General features: G+C 27.1%; 3 protein-coding genes across 4 annotated transcripts in view; 2 read left to right on the plus strand and 1 right to left on the minus strand.

Annotated features, from left to right (window-relative positions):
* Nucleotides 1–513: 513 nt before the first annotated feature.
* LOC113559389 (1,4-alpha-glucan-branching enzyme) lies at nt 514–8,521 on the plus strand. The gene is made up of 14 exons (XM_026965160.2): nt 514–856; nt 1,057–1,223; nt 3,262–3,377; nt 3,454–3,579; nt 4,292–4,436; nt 4,507–4,597; nt 5,240–5,449; nt 5,513–5,584; nt 5,646–5,817; nt 5,875–6,084; nt 6,442–6,613; nt 6,675–6,859; nt 6,929–7,177; nt 8,286–8,521. The coding sequence occupies exons 1-14, from the start codon at nt 744–746 to the stop codon at nt 8,331–8,333; spliced, it is 2,076 nt and encodes a 691-aa protein (XP_026820961.1). The 5' UTR covers nt 514–743; the 3' UTR covers nt 8,334–8,521.
* Nucleotides 8,522–9,696: 1,175 nt separating this feature from the next.
* On the minus strand, nt 9,697–18,523 carry LOC113559390 (uncharacterized protein CG10915). 2 transcript variants are annotated; one of them, XM_026965162.2, is made up of 10 exons: nt 18,149–18,523; nt 17,260–17,375; nt 17,089–17,190; nt 16,804–17,025; nt 14,433–14,612; nt 13,031–13,191; nt 12,602–12,717; nt 10,767–10,868; nt 10,342–10,424; nt 9,697–10,265 (listed from the first exon to the last, which is right to left on the minus strand). In XM_026965162.2, the coding sequence occupies exons 2-10, from the start codon at nt 17,347–17,349 to the stop codon at nt 9,846–9,848; spliced, it is 1,476 nt and encodes a 491-aa protein (XP_026820963.1). In that variant the 5' UTR covers nt 17,350–17,375; nt 18,149–18,523; the 3' UTR covers nt 9,697–9,845. The 2 variants fall into 2 exon arrangements, with proteins under 2 accessions (XP_026820963.1, XP_026820962.1); XM_026965161.2 differs by having other exon boundaries at nt 17,921–18,522.
* A 1,044-nt stretch (nt 18,524–19,567) lies between these two features.
* LOC113555645 (nuclear receptor coactivator 3) overlaps nt 19,568–23,386 on the plus strand; it is a 46,112-nt gene continuing 42,293 nt past the window's right edge. The window contains exon 1 of the mRNA XM_026960117.2: nt 19,568–19,986. The gene's annotated coding sequence lies outside the window, so the exon portion shown is untranslated. The remainder of the gene's footprint in view (nt 19,987–23,386) is intronic.

The following is a 23,386-nucleotide window of genomic DNA, read 5'->3' on the forward strand; positions in this document are numbered from 1 at the left end:
AGTGTAAAGAATCACGTACGGTTTAGATTTACGAGTGAAGAAACACAATATACTTATATATGTATACATATATTATAGTACATAGGTACGTATTATAATTATTATTGTTTACAGTCGGCTCGAGCGTTATCTACTATTCCGACGATGACGACGACGTCAAACAACAAGTGGTTCACGGGCAGCAGCAGGTCGTCGCGGCTAAAGGTTATAATATATATTATACTAATATTATAATATTATAAGATACACCACATCCACAATACCTCTAAATAGGTTATACGGCCGGCCGGCTGTACAATATTATTACCGTACTAAATGGTGTATACTAAAAATTTATATATATAATCTATATACATATCGTATATACACAATATGAAATACATAATAATTAATAATTATTGAAACCTGAAGGTACATTATAACGAACGCGATTGAGGCTTATCTGCACGATGATAATTGTACGTATTTATTTTATTTTTAAGTATTATACAACTTGTTTTCTACGTTCGGCTTATAATAAACCGCGCCGGACGCTTATCTGAATGCCATTTCCCACGTACTACAGCAAGTATAGTCGCCGTTGAACCGCTGCCAATAGTAAACCACTCGTACGACACGCGCCTACCTTCAAGGGCCAACGCCGAACGAAAACAAAACTTGGGAAAGTTTCCAAAAACCTTTTTTTTCTTTCAATTTTTTTTCGTCGCTGGTTGGCTGCCAATTAATTCCTCGTCCCGACAACTATGGGTGGCAAACACTCTAAAATGGATCCCATGGACGTCGAAGTGCCCGAACTTCAACAACAGCTGGATCGCGATCCCTATTTAAAACCCTACGAAAGGGAATTCAAACGCAGGTGAATGATAATACTAGGTACAATTGTTTTTTTAAACTCACTGCCTACGATAACCATTAAAATATATTTTGTATTATTATTATTTTTTAAATTATAATCGTAAATATTTGTTTGTAAAAAAGAACCAATTTCTCGAGTGTTAAAATTCGGTTTACATTGGTTAAATGCCTATTTTATCGGTTTTGTTTACTTTCTTATAGGTATGCATGCTTTTTGGATTATTTGGAAAGAGTTAAAGAAGAGTCGAATTTAGAATCGTTTACCACGGGTTACAAAACATTTGGTATTCATTTTAATAATGATGGGTCTGTGTATTGCTTGGAATGGGCTCCAGGAGCTAAACAACTCTATCTCACAGGTGACTTTAGTAAGTATCTATTTTTAATAATTTAATTAATTCAACACTACTTATATATAGCCATATAGGCAATAGGCTTAAAGTTATAAGCTAGCAGCTAGCGGCCTAACTAAGATACTAGGGCTTCCATAAAATGTAATTTCTAGGTTCTTAAAATTAATACCTAAGCATATCTTTATAATTATTTATAATTGTTTTCTGTTCACTCAATAAATTCTTCTTCTTTATTTTATTACCACCAAAAATTTCAAAAAATATATGTATGAAAATTATTTATATATTATTGAAACTATTCAAAAATTTGTTTGTCTTTGTATAATTTATTAAAGTATAATATTATTTTATAGTTAAATCTTTTATTTTTTACAGTAAAAAAAAAATAATTAATATTTAAATAGGTATTTTAAATATGTTATTAATACTTTACAGCAGCGGTTAATTACACCTAAATAGTACTTAATAGAAAATTAATCATTTTCATAAATGTCTTAAGTCATAATTATTAGCTATTTATCACTAAAAAAATCTCTTGCTATTCTAATGTTTAATTATTGTAATATGTAAATAATCTCAATTTTTAAATGTATACCTAAAAATAACTGAAAACAAAATATCAAACACAACAATTTAACAAAATAACAAAATTACTATACTCAAGATGACCAAACACTTAAACAATACAAATTTTTTGCACAAGTATATAGATTTATTTATAATCATTGGTTTGACTTAAGTATGTAGGTACACTATACACTTCTAGTACTACACTCATAAACTCATAATTTTCTAGTAAACATATTTGATGAGTTATTTTCTTTACCTTTAAATAATAATATAATCAAATAAGTTTTATCTAATTAACATTATACAAATAAATTAGGAGTTTTAATTAAAACTTTAAAATTATTATTTGATACAATGAAGATAGTATATTATTAAATATGCTAATATATAGATATTAGATATTGATATAAATTATGCTATATTATTAATTGTCAGATAATATAAAAACCAAGGTCAGAAAATAATATTGGTTCATTTTTTTGTTTCTATAACATTAATATAATATTTTATACCAATACCTACACTGTATTATTATTATCATAATTACACATTAGGAGATATGAAACATGAGTTTTCTCTGATCTGGAGCCCTAATATTAGGCATTGCCATCTATCCCGGTTATTGCAGTAATATATTAATTTTTTCAAACCAAGCTTTTTTAAAACTTACATATTTCAAAAATTAGGTTTATACTTAAAAAAAATTGAGGTTATCTTTTTGTTGTATAGTAAGTTTTAAAGATAGGTACCTCATCATTGAGTAAGCCACTGTAATAATTACTGTGTTTAACTTGAATTTGACAATACATTTATTAATATTACTATAAAATTAATAAGGCAGATTGAACTAAATTTTCAATTAATATTACATATTATATTATAACAACAATGTACCCATTACCTACCACAAAGTATTTTTCTAACATAAAGTCAGTCTAAATATTTGGAGAAAAGAAGTGTTGTATTTTGAAATAATAACCGCAAAAGTGAAAAGTTTCAAGTTCCTACAGTTGTAAATATTCAATGTTATGTATTGAAATTAAAATTTAAAATCACTTTTAAATAACCACAAAAAACATAATTGATTTTGGTAAAAATTGGGTTGCATAAATGTTTCCATTTTCTGTAATATTTTTGAAGTATTGCCTAGTTATTTTTAAAGCACAAGACATTTTTTACTTTTGACCCATTACAGTATTAACTAGATCCAATTTATTACCATAAACCACCATGAAAGTTATAGATTTTTTTATTGCTCCCAGATGTAACGTTGAACAAAAAATCACATCATTATTAGACTAATATATTCAAAATCTGCCCAAAATCTAAAAGTATTCTACAATTTAAAAATATATTATGCTTGTTGTCTAGTATATTAATTTAATATATTATGTTTTTTTAGTTCAAAAAGCACATAATTTAATAAAAGAGTTATGAATTTTAATAAATGAACATTAGTTAATAGTTATTTACCTAAATATAGATAATTGGAACAGAGAAAATTATCCCTACAAAAAGCTTGAATATGGAAAGTGGGAATTAACTATACCTCCAAACAGTGATGGAACACCAGTTATTAAACACTTATCTGAAATAAAGGTAGTTTAATTTTAACATTTTATTCATTATTATTATATAAAATTTAGTATGATGGTATTAACCTAACCTATTATAGATAGTAGTTGAATCTCATCATGGTGAAAAAATGGATCGTATATCACCATGGGCAACTTATGTATTGCAACCACCTCGTGAAGAAGGGGTAACATTTAAACATAAAGTTTGGAATCCATCAGATAATGTAAGTGTCTAAAGCTTTTATTGTATCTTAAAAAAATTTAATTATATTTTTATTTAAAATAAAAACCAATTTATAATGAAAAATAACAATTGAAGTATAAAAAGAAAAAAAATGTCAACTTTTAAATTGTCATCACATTAAAATATCAGAGTATAAAATATTTTTAAATTACTTATAAGTATTCAAAACATTTTAATTTATAATTATAAATTATTTTAAAATAAAGAATGTAATTTAAAAATTATGATATTAATTATTATGTAATATGTGCAGTAATAATTATTGAATATGTGTATTATTTACCAGTGTTATACACAATATACCTAAACAGAATTTATTTTATCAATTTTATGAGTATATGTGAGTATAAATGTCATGTATTACTGATTGGCAGAAATAAAAAATGTGACACAAACATAATATAGTAGGCGATTTTGGAACTTAGTAAAATTATCAGTAAATTACCTAAAACATTTTTTTTTCTGGAATTAATATACTTTATACCTATTTTTTTTTATTCAAATAATTTCTGCATTTAAAAGTGGATATAGAAAAAATAATTAGAAACCAAAAAACTTGTATTATTTGTATTATAATTAATAGATAAGTTACATTCAATATATATGTATATATATTATTTATATAAGTAAAATAAACATATCTGTTTGTAGTTGCAATTTATTAAGCTATAAAACACATTATTTTTTTTAAGGTATATCAATTTAAATATCCCAAAGTACCAAAACCAACTAGTTTGCGAATATATGAATGTCATGTTGGAATTGCCACATCAGAATATAAAGTTGGAACTTACAAAGAATTTAAAGATTGTATGTTAGATCGTATTCTGGATTTAGGTAAGAACCAACCATACATATATATTTAATGTAACTTAATTTAAAAAAATATATTTTTATATTGTTTAAGGATATAATACAATTCAAATAATGGCCATTATGGAACATGCATACTATGCTTCTTTTGGATATCAAGTGACAAGTTTTTATGCTGCTTCGAGGTAATAATTATACTAGTGATATATAATTAACTATAATACTATGATGCAGTATTGATTTAATTGTACACATACTCAGTGGCAGACTAAGAGAAAAAACATCCCAGGAAAATCATAATTTTAGCGGTCCTCAGTATACTAACGGCGCTTTATATGAATATATATATATAATTATTATTATATACTTTTGTAAACACAATTTAGCTTTTAAATTTTTAAATATTTTAATTAATTGATATAAAACAAAATAAAATAAATAACTATTTGAGATTCTATTTTTAAACTTGTTACAATAAGTTGTCAACAAACATGGACTGGCTGAACACAAGTCAGTCCAGCATTTTAAAATAATCAGAAATTTGGGTTTTTAATGCTTTTATGTTTAATAATATACATATTTATTACTTACAATGTAATATTTATAATTTATAATTTCTGAATAATAATATTAATAAATATATATTTTATACAAGCAGCGGCCCATCGAGAAATTTCCCGGTATCCCGGTTGTCCAATCCACCATTGCATACTTGTATACTAGTATTATTGAAAAAATAAAATATTTTTCCTTATTTGACAAATATTTACTGTCCCATTTATTAGATTAATTTAATGTTTAAGTAAAAAAGTTAATTTTAATTTCAGTCGCTTTGGAACACCAGAAGATCTAAAAGAACTAGTTGATGTTGCTCATAGTAAAGGTTTATATGTCATGTTAGATGTTGTACACTCCCATGCATCAAAAAATGTATTGGATGGTTTGAATCAGTTTGATAGTACAGATGCTGGTTACTTTCATAGTGGACCTAATGGAAGTCATCCCCTTTGGGACAGTAGACTTTTTAATTATTCTGAGTAAATAAATTTCTATATTTTTATTAGTTTAAAGTTAAACGAATGATTATTATTTGATTATAGATATGAAGTATTACGATTTTTATTATCAAATTTGCGATGGTATATTGAAGAATATAATTTCGATGGCTTCAGGTAATAAAATCATATTAATTATTATAAGTATTAAACAACATATAATTGTATTTTGTATTAGATTTGATGGTGTAACGTCTATGTTATACCATTCTCGAGGTGCTGGTCAAGGATTCAGTGGACATTATGATGAATATTTTGGTCTTAATGTTGATACAGATGCATTGATTTATTTGATGTTAGCAAACTATATGCTCCATAAATTTTATCCCAATTGCATAACAATAGCTGAAGTAAATAAGTATTTAACAATTTATAAGGTTTATATTTTCAATTTCATATTGATTTAGGATGTGTCTGGAATGCCTTCATCATGCCGACCTGTAAGTGAAGGAGGACTTGGATTTGATTATCGTCTAGGAATGGCTATACCTGATATGTGGATTAAGCTACTAAAGGAGGTTCAAGATGATGATTGGAATATGGGAAATATTGTACATACACTTACAAATCGAAGATGGATGGAAAAAACAGTAGCCTATGCTGAATCTCATGACCAGGTTTATATTATATTAAGGCTCTGTTTTTATAGATGACTGATAAAATGTATGATGATTTTAGTTATGCATTTAAATACTTAATTGATGGTAGGTACTATTTAACACTTCATTAATTTTTTTTTTTTTTATTAACATGCTAATGAATAATTTAACAAGTATTATTAATACTTAATAGAATATTTATTTATTTATTATAATTGTCTACAGTTGTCTAGATTTATTATTTAATTCAAACATGCTTTTAGATCAACAGTAGTTATAAAATTTATTTTTGAGTCAAAGAATCAATCCACTAAAGAATAAAAAAAGTTATAATTATATAATTATTATATACGTACACTTTTACATATTATTTAGGCTCTTGTTGGAGATAAAACAGTTGCATTTTGGTTAATGGATAAAGAAATGTATACACACATGGCTGTCTCAAGTGATCCATCTTTAATTATTGATCGTGGAATAGCATTACACAAAATGATTCGGTTAATCACCAATAGTCTTGGTGGTGAAGCATATTTAAATTTTATTGGTAAAGTATTGTTAAATTGTAGCAATTATAATATTAGTAATAATTTTCTCTGAAACAATAGGTAATGAATTTGGACATCCAGAATGGTTAGACTTTCCTCGTGACGGTAATAATAGTTCATATCACTATGCCAGGCGACAGTGGAATTTAGTCGATGATGAATTATTAAAATATAAGTTTTTAAACAATTTTGATAAAAGTATGAACCGTTTAGAAAATAAATATGGATGGTTAAATGATAATCCTGTAAGTATTTTAATGTTATAATTGCAATTAGATAAAATATTATATCAAAATAAAATGTTTCATTTGTAGGGATACGTAAGTTTAAAGCATGAAAGTGATAAAATAATTGCATTTGAAAGAGCTGGTTTATTGTTTGTATTCAATTTCCATCCAACCAAGAGTTTTACAGATTACAAAATTGGTTTAAATTTGTCAGGCTCATTAAAAATAGTTTTGAATAGTGATGATGCAGAATATGGAGGACATTGTCGCATTGATAATAATATTACATATCCAATTATCAATGGCGACTGGAACGGTAGACAAAATCATATTTTCGTAAGTAAAAATATTTTAAAAGGTTTAATTTCATGATAAACTTATACTATATAAAGTATTACCAACTCCAAATTTTATTATTAATACATACTTTCCTTCGGAACCATTAGTATTGTGAACTAGGTATGCATAATAACATTGTTTGGGGGTGAATAAAAGTACATATTTAAAAAAAAAAAAATGAGAAAAAAATCAATATTTCCAAGTGTAAACAAGTTTGTTTTTAATAATGAATTAAAAACTTACACATTGTAAAATAAACAATTAAATATTTTAATTATAATACATAAAAAAAAATTATATATATATAATATATATCATAAACTCACACTATTTTCTAAATATTATGGAATATTAAAAAATGTATAGGTTTTTTTTATTAATATGTTGGCAAGTGTAAACTATCACATCTACAATTATATTTAACATTTAACTTTTTAAAAAGTAAAATGGATATATTCATTCATAACAATATTTATTTATATGTTATTAGGCTTTATAATCCTTAAATATTAAACATTATTTTTAAATCTCTAATTGGCACAGGTTTTCAAGAAATTTTTATTTTTTGTTTATGTTGTGTAAATGTTTAGTAATATGCAATATATTCTTACTATATTTAACTTTTTTTTAAATCTTAATACATCAATGTTAAGTTTTAGGTTGATTAGATTAAATTGAATTAAACAAATTATTTTAAGACAATAGCTATAGATTTATCATAAAAATCAAAACTTTTGTACTATTTAAAAACCGGCAACTCAGTTTATTTAATTACATTTTTTTTTAATGTAATCAAATCTATTCAAATTTAATACAATTTGATTATTATTTAAATAACTAGTTACACCTACATCAAAAAAAAAAAAATATATAAATTATTAATGTATTTGATGTACATTGTTGAGACATTTAACAAATTGGGATATGTTGAATGTTTTATTTAAAAAAAAAAAATATTAACAATTTTATATTTAACTAGTAGCTATTTATGTCCATGTTTCTCTCCATTTTTTTAGACATTCTAATTAATAACGATATTTAATTAATTATTGCTAAGTATAAATAAAAATGGTGTTTTTATTAAATCTTTTTTTATATTTTATAGCTATATTTACCAACAAGAACTGCACTCGTGTTTTCTATGTCAAACTAAATCATTGAAATTATGCTGGGCTGCTTTAGCAAGTTATGATATAAGTACTACTCAACTTTTACAAAATTAATATTACTTCATATATTTTACAATTTTTATTTTAAACAATTAAATTTAAAAAGTCTGATTTTGTTTTAAAAAGAAAATTAACCAAATCTATAATTGTTTGAAATTATATTTAAAATCCATTTATATTAATTATTTTTATTATTTGTACTATATGTGGAATAATAAAAAGAAATACCTACTTAATTGTTTACCAATATAATGTCAACAGTGAATAGTAAAATTTAATTAAAAAAGGTTATAAAATGACTTATGATTAAAAGAATATGTTAGTTATATATTTTTCCTCTAATATATATTATTATTTAATGATGTGGTAAGTTTTTAATAAAACTACAGTTATTTCTGTTAGAAGAAAAGTTTTCACAAGTAATAAAAATAATAATATATTTTAAAGTAACAAATAATTTTTATTAAGCTGTAAATAGTTTTATTTTAAATTGGAAATCTATATAACAAAAAAAAATTGAATTCTAAACAAGGTTATAGAATATTATTTATCATTATGCATTTATTTTGTTGTACTATTTAAAATAACAGTATGTATTATTATTACTGACCTTAAACTCATACTCTACTTATATTAGTAACATTATGTGTCGTGAGCTGAAATAAAGGGCGCAATTTACAATGACCGTAGTGGCAATGTACAAACGCACTTAAATACATATATTTTCAAAGTAATCACTGATCACATTTAAATTTACAAATCTGATCTAAGATTATAATTTAACCATATCATCATATTATTTGGAAGATAATAATTTAAAGATGTAATTTTATAATTCATTTTTATGGTAACTTGTCCAAAGTATTTGAGTCAAAACCTTTAATACAATAACAATTATGTTATTTAATGAGTTAAATTTATTATGATGTTATATTTTAAATATAAAGTGTATAGCATTTTATGTTTTAAATAACATGCCTTAAAATTTAAGACTAATTATTTTCATAATTGTACAACATAAAATCAAGTTAACAGAATATGAGCAGTGTACTATATACTTTGATAACAACTATAAAATGCAAGACATATTTCTTACATTATATTATCAACCATAATTTTTAGAATATCATTTAATTTTAAAGCTTGCCTTGAATACCAAGTTATATAAGATGCACGGTCTAGGAACTTTTTGATATTTAGTACGCCAAGAAATCATTTTGTAATATTAAATTAATTAAGTACAATTAAAATAAAACTATCGTAATAACCCAATTATGAAATAAATCAATCTCAAATAATTATTTGTTACATTCAATAAAGAAGTATTTAACAGTAAAATATGATTAATATAGACTTACTATTATTTATATTTACTAAAATTTACTACTTATCTATTTTGAGAATACAATTAAAGTCTTGTCAAGCAAACATGTGTATAAAAATATGATTTTTATACGAAGTTTAATTCGCGGATTATGGTTATGGATTCTTGTTGTCTAATTTTTTACCATTTCATCTGGCTTATCTACAGAAACAATCTCATTAGGCAACAAATTATTATGCCTAAGTTGAGAATCTTTTTGATCTTTTTCAGCAGTAGAAGCAGTATTATCAGCAACTGATGTCTTTTTAATCAATGATATTAAATCCTTTTTTGGTGGTATAATTGGCTTATTAGGAGGTACTGGAGGAGGTGTCCCACGTCCCACAGTTGTTATTTGTTTCTTAATTAATCCAGGAATATTGCTTTCGGCTGTATTAGGAACCGACATGTTACGTTGAATACCAAACAATGATTTTTTGACTGTACTAGTTGATCCAGACTCAGACTGCATACTACGACCAAAAGAAATGGGGTGTTTTTTAATGGTGTCTAAAGGTGTAGAACAATCTTCGTCGTCTTGAAGTTTATCTACCTAAAATATACAGTGTTATAGTGTTATAAAATGTATAAAATGTTGTATTCAACAAACATAAAAAGTATCAAAATACCTGTATTTCATTAGTTTTACTACTAACTGGTTTCAAACAACGCAGACTTTGACCAGGATTTACTGATCGAGCAATTCCAGTCACTAAAACAAACACAAAAAAGAGGGAAATCAAACAATGAATTATATCATAAAATCGAACAAAATATACTTAATAATTATATTTATTAAAAATAATAAATAATAAGGCATTAAATTGAGATTTTATTAAGCTATAAAAAAATATTTCAGTCAAATTCTAATGAAAGATTTAATTCTATTTAATTTAAGTGTTTCAAGATTTAAAAAGTGCGTAAAAAATATAATGTCTGTATTTAAATTTTGAAGATAAAAAAGATCACATTTTACGTAAATTCTGAATAATTTTGTCAAAAAGACTTAACCACAAATTATAAAGTATATCAAATAAAGAATTAAAAAAATTACTTGGACCAGAAACTCGAACGCTAGATGCAGTTGCTGTAGGTTGGACCACTTTAGCGACACTACTCGTTATTGGATCACTAGGTGAAGACATAACTCTTACACCTACAATTATAAAATTACCATTGAAAATTATGCAATTACAATAATAAAATATTAATTTTTAAATAAACATCAAAATATGTGGTAAATATTTTTTGGGGGCATTAAGATATTCAAATGAGTTGAATAACATCCTCAGTTTTTCTGAGACTGATTTTTGTGATATAAGTACATAATTTGTATATAATAAGAATACATACAAACATTGAAATTCAATAATACAGATTGAATATGTATTATGTAGGCTGGCTATTGGTAAATTGATTAAAATATATTTTAACTAGAAAAATTATTACATAGCCTGATCAGAAAATTCTTTAGTTGTATTAAATACAGACGATTAGTGTGACGTCACGTATGTTATTAATTCTTATCAACATTTTATTTTGGATCCAAACAAAACAAAATACACATTTTAAATGTATAAAAAATAAAATAAGTTCGTAAGTCATAGTCTATTAAGACAGCTAAACCTATTAGATATATTCACAAAAGAAAAATGCAAAATAAAAAAAATTTCAAAACTGTTTTAAATTGTTTTAACAAACAAAATTAATTTAATAATTTATTTTATATATATTTTAAATAAGTATCTTAGTTTGTTTAGATCCAAAACGATCCAATTGATAAAATTTATATAATTTGATAATGTGTATGACGTAGACACTAATCGAACGTATAGGATATTATAACTTAAATTATTAAAAAATTTGATAAAATTACAACTAAAGTATTAACATAAATATATGCAATATTTCTAGTCAATTTAGTAAATATTAACGACTATTCCTTTTTATGTACTTTTATAGGTACATACAAATTAAATTATAAAAATAATATAGCTATATTAAAAATTCAATTGAGGAACCAATAATATTCTTGATAGTACATATTTCAACTCGAGTTTATATCAAACTTAATATTATTATCTTATAATATATTAAATTAAAATAAATTAATTAAACTTATAAAAAAAATTTTAGTACTCATAAATCTTATCTTATGTTCAGTAAATTTGATTTTACTCAAAGTTATAGCAATCATATTCTATTTAAAGATTATGAAAAACATATTTAACATGTGAGTTTATATTAGTTTTTTTTTTTATTATGTTTTATAGTTTGTTCAATATTTAAATTAAATTAAACCAAAAAATATTTGATAAAAATGTAAAAATACTAAACCCATATAAAATAAAAATTTTTTTTAAATAAAACAAAAAAATTATTATAGTTTTTATTGTTAGAGTTGGACTAGATAATTCAATTTAGTCTAAAATATATGAATAATTTTACACATTAAGATTTGTGAGGCAGATGAATTTATATTATTTTATCTTATTTAATACAAAATTGTTTAACAATAATTTAACGCGTAGTTTACATGTGCTAGTCAAAATAACAAAATTAATTTTACCAAAAAACTGTATGGGTAGTAGGTAGTCTCGATAAATGGTAAGCACTGATTTTATAAAACCTTAATCGAATTTGTATCTAGGTTAATACAAAACCAGATAAATACAACAAAAAACACGTAATTTCATAAATAACAGAGCTCTAATTTTAACTTATATGGTTTAGTTTTTAAATATTTGGATAAAATCTATAATGTAATATGTAATAACCGTAATAAAAAATGTATAGAAACTTCAAATTAAAAAACTTTTAAATTACCAATTAAATACATTATATCATATAAAACTGGAGTTAAATATAAAAATAAATTTATATGATTACCTGAAGATTTACTGGAAAGCTCCATCAAATTATTATGAAGTGCTTCACTTAGTTCTTTTTCTAATGAAATAATCTCACTTCGACATTTTGCCAATTCCGCTTCTAAAGCACATGTTCTATAACATCAAACATTAATATTTATAAAAGCCTATACAATCAGTTTCACAATTTTACTAAAGCCTCCCTCTGAATTTAAGTTAGGTAATAAAAAACCATATTTATGAGTAATGCTTAATCATCAGTAAGTAAATAGCAATAGCTAATTGTGCTATTTCTCTAACAAATATACTCCACGTCACGAGAGACCGCAACATTAATGGCAGTTACTGCTATGAGTCTGGTTGTAGACTACAATGTATTTTAGTCACTTCTAGGTTGCGGTCTCTCATTTTCCAGAGAATAGCATCTACAATTTTTTAAACAATTTACTTTTTTTCTTCCAAACTTAGAGCTGCCATCATCTTTTTGCTTTCAGTATCAAATAAAGCCAATTGTTTTTCTAATTCTGCTTCCATCTGTAATGACTTTTTACTTTCTTCTTCCAGCCCTTCAGCCATTGAATCAATTTTACTTTTTTCTTCACTCAATATCTAAAATAGTAATTAAAATAAATTTTACTGAAAAATTGCTATTTATCATTTTAGTTTTAAAATAATTTTAAATACTAAATATTATGATAGCTGATAAATAAAAACCATTAAATTAAAAATAAAATACAGTCTTCAGTGAATTTTAAAAGAAATACCATTTGGAAGTTTGAAATTTTTATTTTTTTATGTAAACTTTTATAAATTATAATATTAAGGATGTAACAGCCTTAATGTACTCTAGCCATCTTATAAGCATATAAAACATGATAAATTTGCATCTACCAAAATCTATTTCTAAACCACACCAAATTTATCTATTATCAAATTTAATATATGTTCTTTCGTTGTTTTGTTATAACTTAAGTATAAAAAATATTAAAATATTTATTACTTGCTTTAAAATGAAAATAATGAATTTGGAATTAATACTTTGAACACAAAATTTTAACAATTTTATTGATATTAAACATTACATACCAGATATTTTTAGAATATGGTCAATTGACACACAGTATAATAATTTTTGAATGAGGATTACGGCTTTTATAGTATGTTTCATTGTAGTTGTTATGTTAGTTATTATTAATTTAATAGCTCTCATAGTAAGTAATAACTTTACGAGATATGAGTAAAAAGTAATAATACAAATTAAATACAGACATATCAATTATTTGTAAAATTAATTAAGATTTTTAAAAGGCTCAAATATATATATAAAGCTTCACAGTTTAATACAAATTATGAATTAATCATTTTTTTTATATTAACTAAAATTTAACTGTAATACTTTAAGTTATTATATTTTTATTGAATATTTATATTATTATAATAAATTCTAAGAAATTATATTCAACATATTATTTTATCAATCAAAACATTTTAGTATAAATTACCCTATTTCTATATGAGTGGAAAATGATCAGTGAATATCAAATGTTCTAAATTTGAAATAAAACCAATGAGAAAACATAAATAATACTCTTGTTCTTGAATTTTATAATAAATTATTTTATTACAATATAAACTAACATAAATGTAATTTTTTTGTAAAACAGATAAAATACTTGTAGTAATACATCATTTTAATATAAAAAGAAAACTATTCATATTATATTTGCATTTATATTATATTGTTAAAATAATAATTATTAAATAAACTTCTAGTATCGAAACCAATAATAATAATAGTTAAAAAGATAAACAATAATATTAATAATATTGGTGAGAAAAATAGGCATTACTTGTCCAAGATCTTCAGAACGTTTTCTTTCTTCAATATATTTCATTACAATTTTTTTTCTCTCAGCTAGTAAAAAAAATACGATTTGTTTGTGTTTTAATCGTTCTTCTTCAAAAGTATTGTGCAATTTTTTATATTCATACTGTAATTGTTGTTTTTTTAATCGCTCTAGATCTAATATCTAAATTAAATAAATACAAAGAAATAAAATTATTAAGTATAATAATTGTCTATATCAAAGGTTCTCTAACTTTTATTTACGCAAACTACTTATGTGTACTATAAATCAGTCATGTAAAACTTATGACTAAAAATAGAACTATTTAAAATTTCAATAAAATCTATTTACACAAAACATAAAAAAAAATATATCCTTTACAAACATTAATAAAAAAATTATTCATTTTCTATTATAACCCCCCTCACAACCTTTTAAGAACTTTTAGCAGACTTTTTTTTATGCTACCGGTGGAATGCGTAGAACTGTTTAAGAACAATTGATCCACATAAACCATAGTCTGGCTTTGTGAATTCAAATAACAATCAATGACAGGGGGCGCTGATGGCAGTATAAACTATCAGTAGTAATTAAATAAATAATAATATATGAACATTCAGTGACACCGATCGTCAGAGTCAAATGGTATTGCATAAAAATAAAATTTGAGATAGAAGACCCCAATAACCAATGAATTTGTTACATTAAAAATATGAGACAAATTGCATATACTTATATCCAAATATCTAAAACCTATATACCTAAATCCTACAGATTACCATTGTCTACACCACCCATATAAATTAAGTATTACAAATGTAATACTTAAACATAGTGATCGGCACCACTATGTTGCTGAGTGAAACCAATTAGTGGCGTTGGATCTTGACTAACAATATGTGATGTTAAGGTACGATTTCCCTGCAGCATCAAAGAGTGGAACAGTACGGCATCATGACGCCACGTCTAGACGCTTACCTATGTCCAGACCGGTAGTTGACATTAGACACCGCATCTGGACGCTGCAGAGAAACCGTACCTTTAGCAGGACCAATAAATAATAATTTATAACTATAGTTTTGTTATAATATAATAAACTATATAAATTGAAAAGATACTTATGGGTTATTGCAACTACCACATACCGTGAATACTATTATATCTAATGTTGTTATAATTTTATCGCGATTGATGGATTTGCGTAGGGCACAGTGTTAATATATAGTATTATTGTATATTTTGGAAAACTAGCAGGGTAACTTTTAGAACAGTGGACTTTGGTAGTTTGGCTGTAACATCATAATACTTAATCACGACCACACTGCTATGCTTATTTTTCAGTTATTTTTGTATTGACGATTATTTGACAATGGATCTGTGGAGCTTATCAACTACGGAAAAAGATGCAATACCTTTTTTTCAATAAAATGCCATTTTACCACAAAAACAAATCAGTTCTAAAGGTTACAATGCAAAAATTGTACTTAAGAAAACAAGTATTATGGAAGTGCAATGTGAAAACTCATTAAAAAAAAAGTTAACATGCATGTTAACATTGCATTTCATTTTTGAAAACGTTACGTTACGTACGTTTCATATTTAGTAGACAGTAAAAACACTTCAAAATTTGTAATAATACGGTAAATGATTGGAATAATTATTTATGGGAAGTATGTGCTATAAATTTGAGTGAAAAAGAAAATAAAAAAATTGGAGGAAAAGAGAAATAGTGAAAATTGACAAAAGTTTGTTCACTTAATATAAAAATAATTGTGGAAGAGTACTCCCACAGCAATGGATTTTTGGGGGAATAAGTTGCAAAACAAAGGAGAAATTTTTAGTAAAACTTCTTGTTCGGTCTTCTGCTACTTAGATGTCATAAATACATAAAAACATAGAAAAAGGGACCAGCATTTCACAGTGAATCATTCTTATAATTTTGTAGATCAAAATACACAAATTCACATAAAAAATATAGAAAGACTTTGGGAGAAACAAACGTCATAGAAGTACAGCAAGATACCATTTAAAATCCTACTTGACAAAATTTATGTAGAGGAATACTCATAAAGAAGACCAGTTCAACATGTTACTTCGTTGTATTGCAAAATATTAGTCAATCGAATATTAAACTGTTAAAACAGATTAAATTGATATGATAACCAATAACATAGTTAGTAGTTACCTATTTTATAAATTTTACGTATTATAGAGACATGCATTGCAGCATGCGTTTGTCACATAGAGTAATACTCTATGATTTGTCATCAAGGTAGTTGTGATAAGGTAATAGCAATCATAATAATCCATAAGTACCATTGAAGATGTTAGACTTAATTGTTTAAAAAGTGATTAAATTTTAAGTTTACTTTACCTTTCGATGCATAACTTGATTATCTTTTAAGACATTTGCTATCCTTAAATGAGTTCTTCTTTGCTGTAATACAAGATTTTCAAGCGATCCTAACTGTTGATATGAAAGACTATCATTATTTGTTTCAAAGGTAGCAAAGCAATCACGTTGTAAAGCTGCTAATGGATCTTTGACAACACGATCACTACCTCTGTTTCTTAACATACATTTTACTTTTTCACACTGTATGGAGATATAAATAGAATTTAACTAGAATTTATCACATTGTAAACCATTATATATTACCTTTAAAGTTGCAATAACAATATCTCTTGCTTGAAGTTCACCCTCTAAATAGCTTAAAAGCTTTAATAAATCAGACTTATTTAAATCCATTTTTGGAATTTTCTAAAAAAACATTAAGATTAATATTATGAGTAATTGATTTAAATAAATAAACGTTAAGTGTTGGTGTACCTTTACAGTATTTCTATCACTATTCTGACGTCCTTTGGCTTCATTTTGAGAACTATTACAGTTTATTGAATTTTCATTCTTGGTAGTCATAATGCAGATAAATATTGTACATTATCCTAACAAAAAATAAGAAGTGTTACTTAAAGACAAAGCAAAGTTTATAATATTTAGATATGATACACTTTATTTATCTTATTAAAAGAAAAAAAAAACCGAAGACATTATGGTAAATATATTATTAATGGAAATAATCTTTTTCAAAAACATTAAATATAGGGTAAGTAACTTACTACATAACAGTAAGTACACAATATAATAAATCTTATGAATAATTAATAATAATTGAGTTATTCTAAGTGGTAAACACGGATGTACGTTACATGTACCTCTGAAGCCAGAATCATAATTATCATACATGTCTTATAATATGTATGTAAAATTAAGTTTGTCATCACTTTACCTACAAGTCGAACGTACTCAAGAATAAAAGCCACAATGTAACGTGTACCATTTGCAACTCTAAACACGAATAAAAGTTTGATTAACAGAATATCAACGGGGACGGTGGTTAGAATTGTGAATGTATTTGCCGATGAGCAACAATAGTGACTAGCAGTGGTGCCTATAGTGGTAATCAATCTAACGGTCTGGTGATTCGCACCTCGAGAAACGTTGTGTAAACCATTGAAAAAACGATGAGTCGCCAACGGTGGTCCGGCCGAGACGGTGTGCAAACACGATCGAAACAATATTGCAGTGTGATGCGTGCACGCACTCACTCTCTCGTACCAATCGTGTCGGCGGCAGCTATGCGGAGGACCTGTGGAGACGCCTGACGTCCCAACAGTACCGGGAGACAAGGGACAGAAACGACGTTGGGATAGCGTACCTGGTGGCGACGCGACGCATGACCACTACGACGGGGCGGAGTTCATGCCGATGCCGACGAGCGGTCGACGACGGGACGGTGAAACGGCAGAACCGACGAAAAACGCAGCAGCAAACCGGAAATGACTAGAAGAAAACGGTGCGCGATTTTCGAACAACCGGATGACTCGTCACTGGATCCACCGCCGTCCGTGATCTACGGAGATCGTCGTCATTCGCAGTTTTCACGCATCACTCGCGGTATCAATCTCCCAGGTCGCGGCACCGATGGGCGGGGCGCGGTGCGGCGGACTGGCACGGAATTGATTAGACGGCCGCGATATTCGGCCGGCCGACCGTGCCGCACACCGGTGCGCGTCCGAAAACCCAAAAACGTCGCCGTCCGGGCATTCGGGCGACGGCGAAACGTTCGGCGAGCGCACCGGCGGTACGTGAATCGGCCGGCCGCCGCCGACAGGTGTGCCGATCGCGCGAACTCCGCGGCACACAATGCGCGTACAATATTTATGTAAAATATCGTACCGTATCACATAATATATTTTACGTGCGCGTATCGCATGATTATCGAATGGCAAAACGTAGTCTCGTAGCGCGCCTGTGCGTGCGCGCGGCGTCACGCACACAAGCACAAACATACGCACACGAACGCACCGCAGACGGGCCGCGCGGCGCACACCGTCGTCTATCGGCACGGCACTACTTGCCCCTCCTCCTCCTCCTACTCCTCCCCGCCCACCACCCACCGGACCGTCAAACCCACCGAGTCTGCCGGTTACGGTGCCGCGTCGGTACATAATCTTTACGGTCAGGGTCAACGGAACGAAGCATGTGTTGTGTTGTGTACACTGTACGCGCGCTTTGTGTTAACCGGCCATATTGGAATGCTTGTAGTGATTGCACCACGGCCGCGGCGGTGACGGCGATGATGTGAGCACGGTGATGAACGGACGTGTATTTATTTACCTTCAACAACGATTCAATGTGTACATCCGTCGATTAGATTTCCTCTGCGCCGGTGTCTGATAAAATTATAATACAATAATAATAATAAAATAATATTATAATAATCGTAATGAAAGAATGACGAATAATGGATAAGACTGTGGAAAAAAAAATAACAAGACAATAATTATTGGTGTATTCGACACGACACGATAAATACCGTTTGCAATAACAAAACGATATATCGTGTATCGTACGTCGGCGATTGCGATTTCCTTTTGATTTTGATTTTGATTTTATTTTTTTTTTTTTTTACGGCACCGGCGACGACGACCGGGACACCGGAAACCCGCCACGACCGGCTCGCGCGATATAACAATATCGCGTCGCAGAAATTATTGTACGCGCGCGCGCACGGTTTTTTTTTTCTCTCCCCCGACATCAACGCGCGCGCCATTTACGCACCGAGATATTACATTATTATTATTCCATAGTACCGTACTCGGGCCGCCGGATCGTGTAAACACAACGTTACTCGCGCACTACGCACGCCGCCGGTCAGCCGGACAAAACGTCAAATAGTCATAGAGAGACACCCGTGTCCGAATACCCGTGGATCACAACAGTACGCCGATTGATAATTATTGTTATTAATGTGCTGCCTATCTCGTGGCGGCCAGTGAACGACGGCAACAACAATAACAACAACAACAATAATAACACCGCACTGATAATGATAATGCGACCGCCGCTGTTGCTGCAGCCGTCCGGACCGGATTCGACGATTCAAAGTGTTCGCAATTATTGGTAGTTTTAAACTATCGCGGGACATGACCCATGCAGTTCGGATTGGATGGTAACTGTACCCGCGCTGTGACATGTACCCAGTTTCGTCAGGTAACTAACAAAACCCACGACAATAAATAATAGTTATTAATCCCTCTAACAATAATAGAATTTATTATCACCTCGATTGGATGGCCTCTGGGGAGGATCGAGCGACACACTTACTACCATCCGTCTTGTACTATGTGCACTCGTCTAGTGCTCTCCGGTTCTATTGTAAAGCCACCGTCGTGTGCGACACCATCTGCGCAATCAAGTATTGTGTCGTATTGCGTAAAATTTAATCCTACGACGAGTATGTGATGCCAACAATACTTGTTCACGGTGTACTTGTAGACTCGGTCTCCGGTGTACTGTACACCTATATCATTTGACGCGGTTTCCTCTGAATCTAAACGATAAATCTGTTTTTAACGCTGTCACTAGACCATTGAATTTTTGGCTGTACAATCTACATGTATTTGTATAAAGTACGCTCTTGCTTAAGGTCAAGGCCTAATATTATTAACTCAAACTAAATACAACTGTCAATGGTACTCGTTAATCAAAAATGCTGATAGTGCCTACTCAATTCGAGTAAACACAAAATTAGATTAATTAGTGTCAGTAGGTATTAAGTTCTTAATATGATACATATGTTTTTAAAACTCATATCAACACATTATTAGCAAAGATAATATGTTACTATCTCCAAACTCCAATATTACTTATTGTCTGTATAAAATTTATTGAATATAAGTATGTTTCAACATTTAATTAATTGTCTTAGTGTTAGATTTTTTTTATGCTTTTTTGAATGACCTAAAAGATTTATAAATTAATTTTTATACTTTGATATTCCTTATAAATACATACAATTAGATACCGATTAGTGATTGGGTTCATTTTATAAAAGACAAAAGCATTTTGTAATAAACATTTTACTTATTAAATGAATAAGTATATAGATTGGATAAATAAATGTACACATTTCTATATTTCTCCAAATATTGTTAAACTTTATCTAGATAAAATGATTTTCTTAATCCTAAAAAGTCATAAGTATTGGTTAGAAAAGATTTACCTTTGGAAAAATTAGTTAGGTTGGACTTAAAATTGTTTCAAAAACTTATCTCTCAATTGTAATATTATTACTATAATATTAGTGTAAGAACTTACATTTTATGCATAAATAGCTGTTTCAATTACCTAGCTATATTACAGTTAGCCTGTTTATTTACCTAAAATACCTACCTTTATCATTATATTATCCACAAAAAAATGCTTTATCAATGAAAATAAGCTGTCTTTTAGTATAATAGGAATATATGATAATTTATGCACATTTATTAAAATCTGAATGAAGTTTTTGTATATTGCTTGAAAGTTTCTTAAAAATCTAATCTACTGTGGTTAAAAAAATTCTAATATTAATCAACTTAATTGATTAATTCTATGTTTTATATTTTTTAATTTGTTTAGTGTTGATTATCTCTTATATAATTTATTAGGTATTTAAAATAATTGTCTTAAGTAGATTATTGATTAAATTATTAAGTCATTAGTACCCAATAGGTTTCTTAAGTTAATTTAAAAACAATTATCTAGCTATTAAATTGTGAAATAAATTTTCTATTAAATAACCATTTTAAGTTTTATCCAGTTAAATATATGAATTATATATAATAATAATAATAATTCAGATTTAAGTAAGTTTAGTTGGTACATTGTGTTATTAATAATAACCAATTGATATTAATTTCTATTCATCTGAATTAGGTCACCTAATTCTTTAAGATTTTTTAAATAGATTATTAAACATTTAGCTTTTTATTATTATGCCCAACATTTATTATTTATGTATTTCTCTTGATTAAAAAAAAAGAAGAAGAAATCCTCTCAGTTAAGTATTAACTATTCTTACTTTTTTTGATGATAATACTTGTTTTTTATTTTTAATGAAGCAATTGATCAATAAATATCAAGACAATTAATTTTAATTATTAAAATAGTAAATTACAAATATGTAACTACTATCTATATTCAAAATAATAAATGATATTTACAATGGGTAAAAATATTCATTAAAGAAATTAAATTTTGTGTTATTAATACTGAATGTAAATAGAGATATGTATACCTAGTTGTTAGATATTTTAGGGGACCATTCTATAATTTGACTACAACTGTAATAAAGGAGTATTTGTTTAATTAACAGATGTTATTATTAAAGTTTGTTTTATGTTTTAACAGTACTTACTTTAGTATTGACCACTATATATGTGAGTAATTGTATTATAAATTAGGTTTACTAAATAACGTTAAATGTTGAGAACCATTATTTAGTCTTAAATATCCTGCCGGCATAACGCCAAATTATTTGACGATGACTGTAAGGTAAAAAAAATTACCCAATGGAAATTCATTAAATTCCGCCGTTAGAAATATTTTATTTTTCTTTAAATAGAAAATACCAATGTATGATAATTGGTAGTTAATTGGAATTTATTTTTAAATTTAAATAATAAGTAGCTTTATTACTTACTACCTATAATGTGATTGTACTCTGTGATAAATTTAACAAGCTTTAATTTGTTTTATAGCTTATAGAACTATGATAATAAACTAATTCTCTATATTTATTTAGGCATATATTAATGTATATCTTTTGCTATATTCAATTAAAATAATCTCTATAGCTAACAAATATTCCAAGCTTACAGTTAAAATAATAATTAGTATGTTTTAAATTAATATATTAAAGTTCTTGTATGTCACTAAGTGTAAATTATTTTTCATTTTTGTAATTTTATGAGAAGGCATCTTAATTTTAAAATATACTCTTAGGTTAGGTTCGGTATTTTATTTAGTACTTTATTGTTTTAACAATATTAGGTAAATTTATATCTTTTAAAATAAGTTTATTAGTAGTTTTACATTAATTAACAGATTATTAAGAAATAAGAAATAGCTTGTCTAAAGTGTTATAAATTGGTATGTTTAAGAATATTTTGATAATATAATCGTTTTACCATTTATTTTTATTCCGTGTAATAAATAGTCAACATAAAATCTAAAAATGTTGGTAGAAAAACATCATTACTGTTTTTATTGACTATTATTTGTGAATCTGTGATAATTAATAATTTTCTATTTTCTATTTATAAAAGTTTATTAAATAATTTTTTTGTACATAATCACAATAATATCACAAATGCCCACAAAATATTATGTTATCAATATATTAATTTTATTTATTATATTACTCATCTACAATTCTAACACTATTTAAGATAAATTTTAACCCAAGGTACTTCAAATATAATTTTGAAATTTACTAGGTACCCGATAATATAAAACTAAACAACCCACAAAAAAATAATCATTTACCACTACAATCATTATACTATAACACACAATGCTCGTATCAATTTCTAAGTTTGTAAAAATCATGTCATGAATACATTTTATA

This window comes from Rhopalosiphum maidis, chromosome 3 (genome assembly GCF_003676215.2).
Source record: "Rhopalosiphum maidis isolate BTI-1 chromosome 3, ASM367621v3, whole genome shotgun sequence".
Classification (NCBI taxonomy): domain Eukaryota; kingdom Metazoa; phylum Arthropoda; class Insecta; order Hemiptera; family Aphididae; genus Rhopalosiphum; species Rhopalosiphum maidis.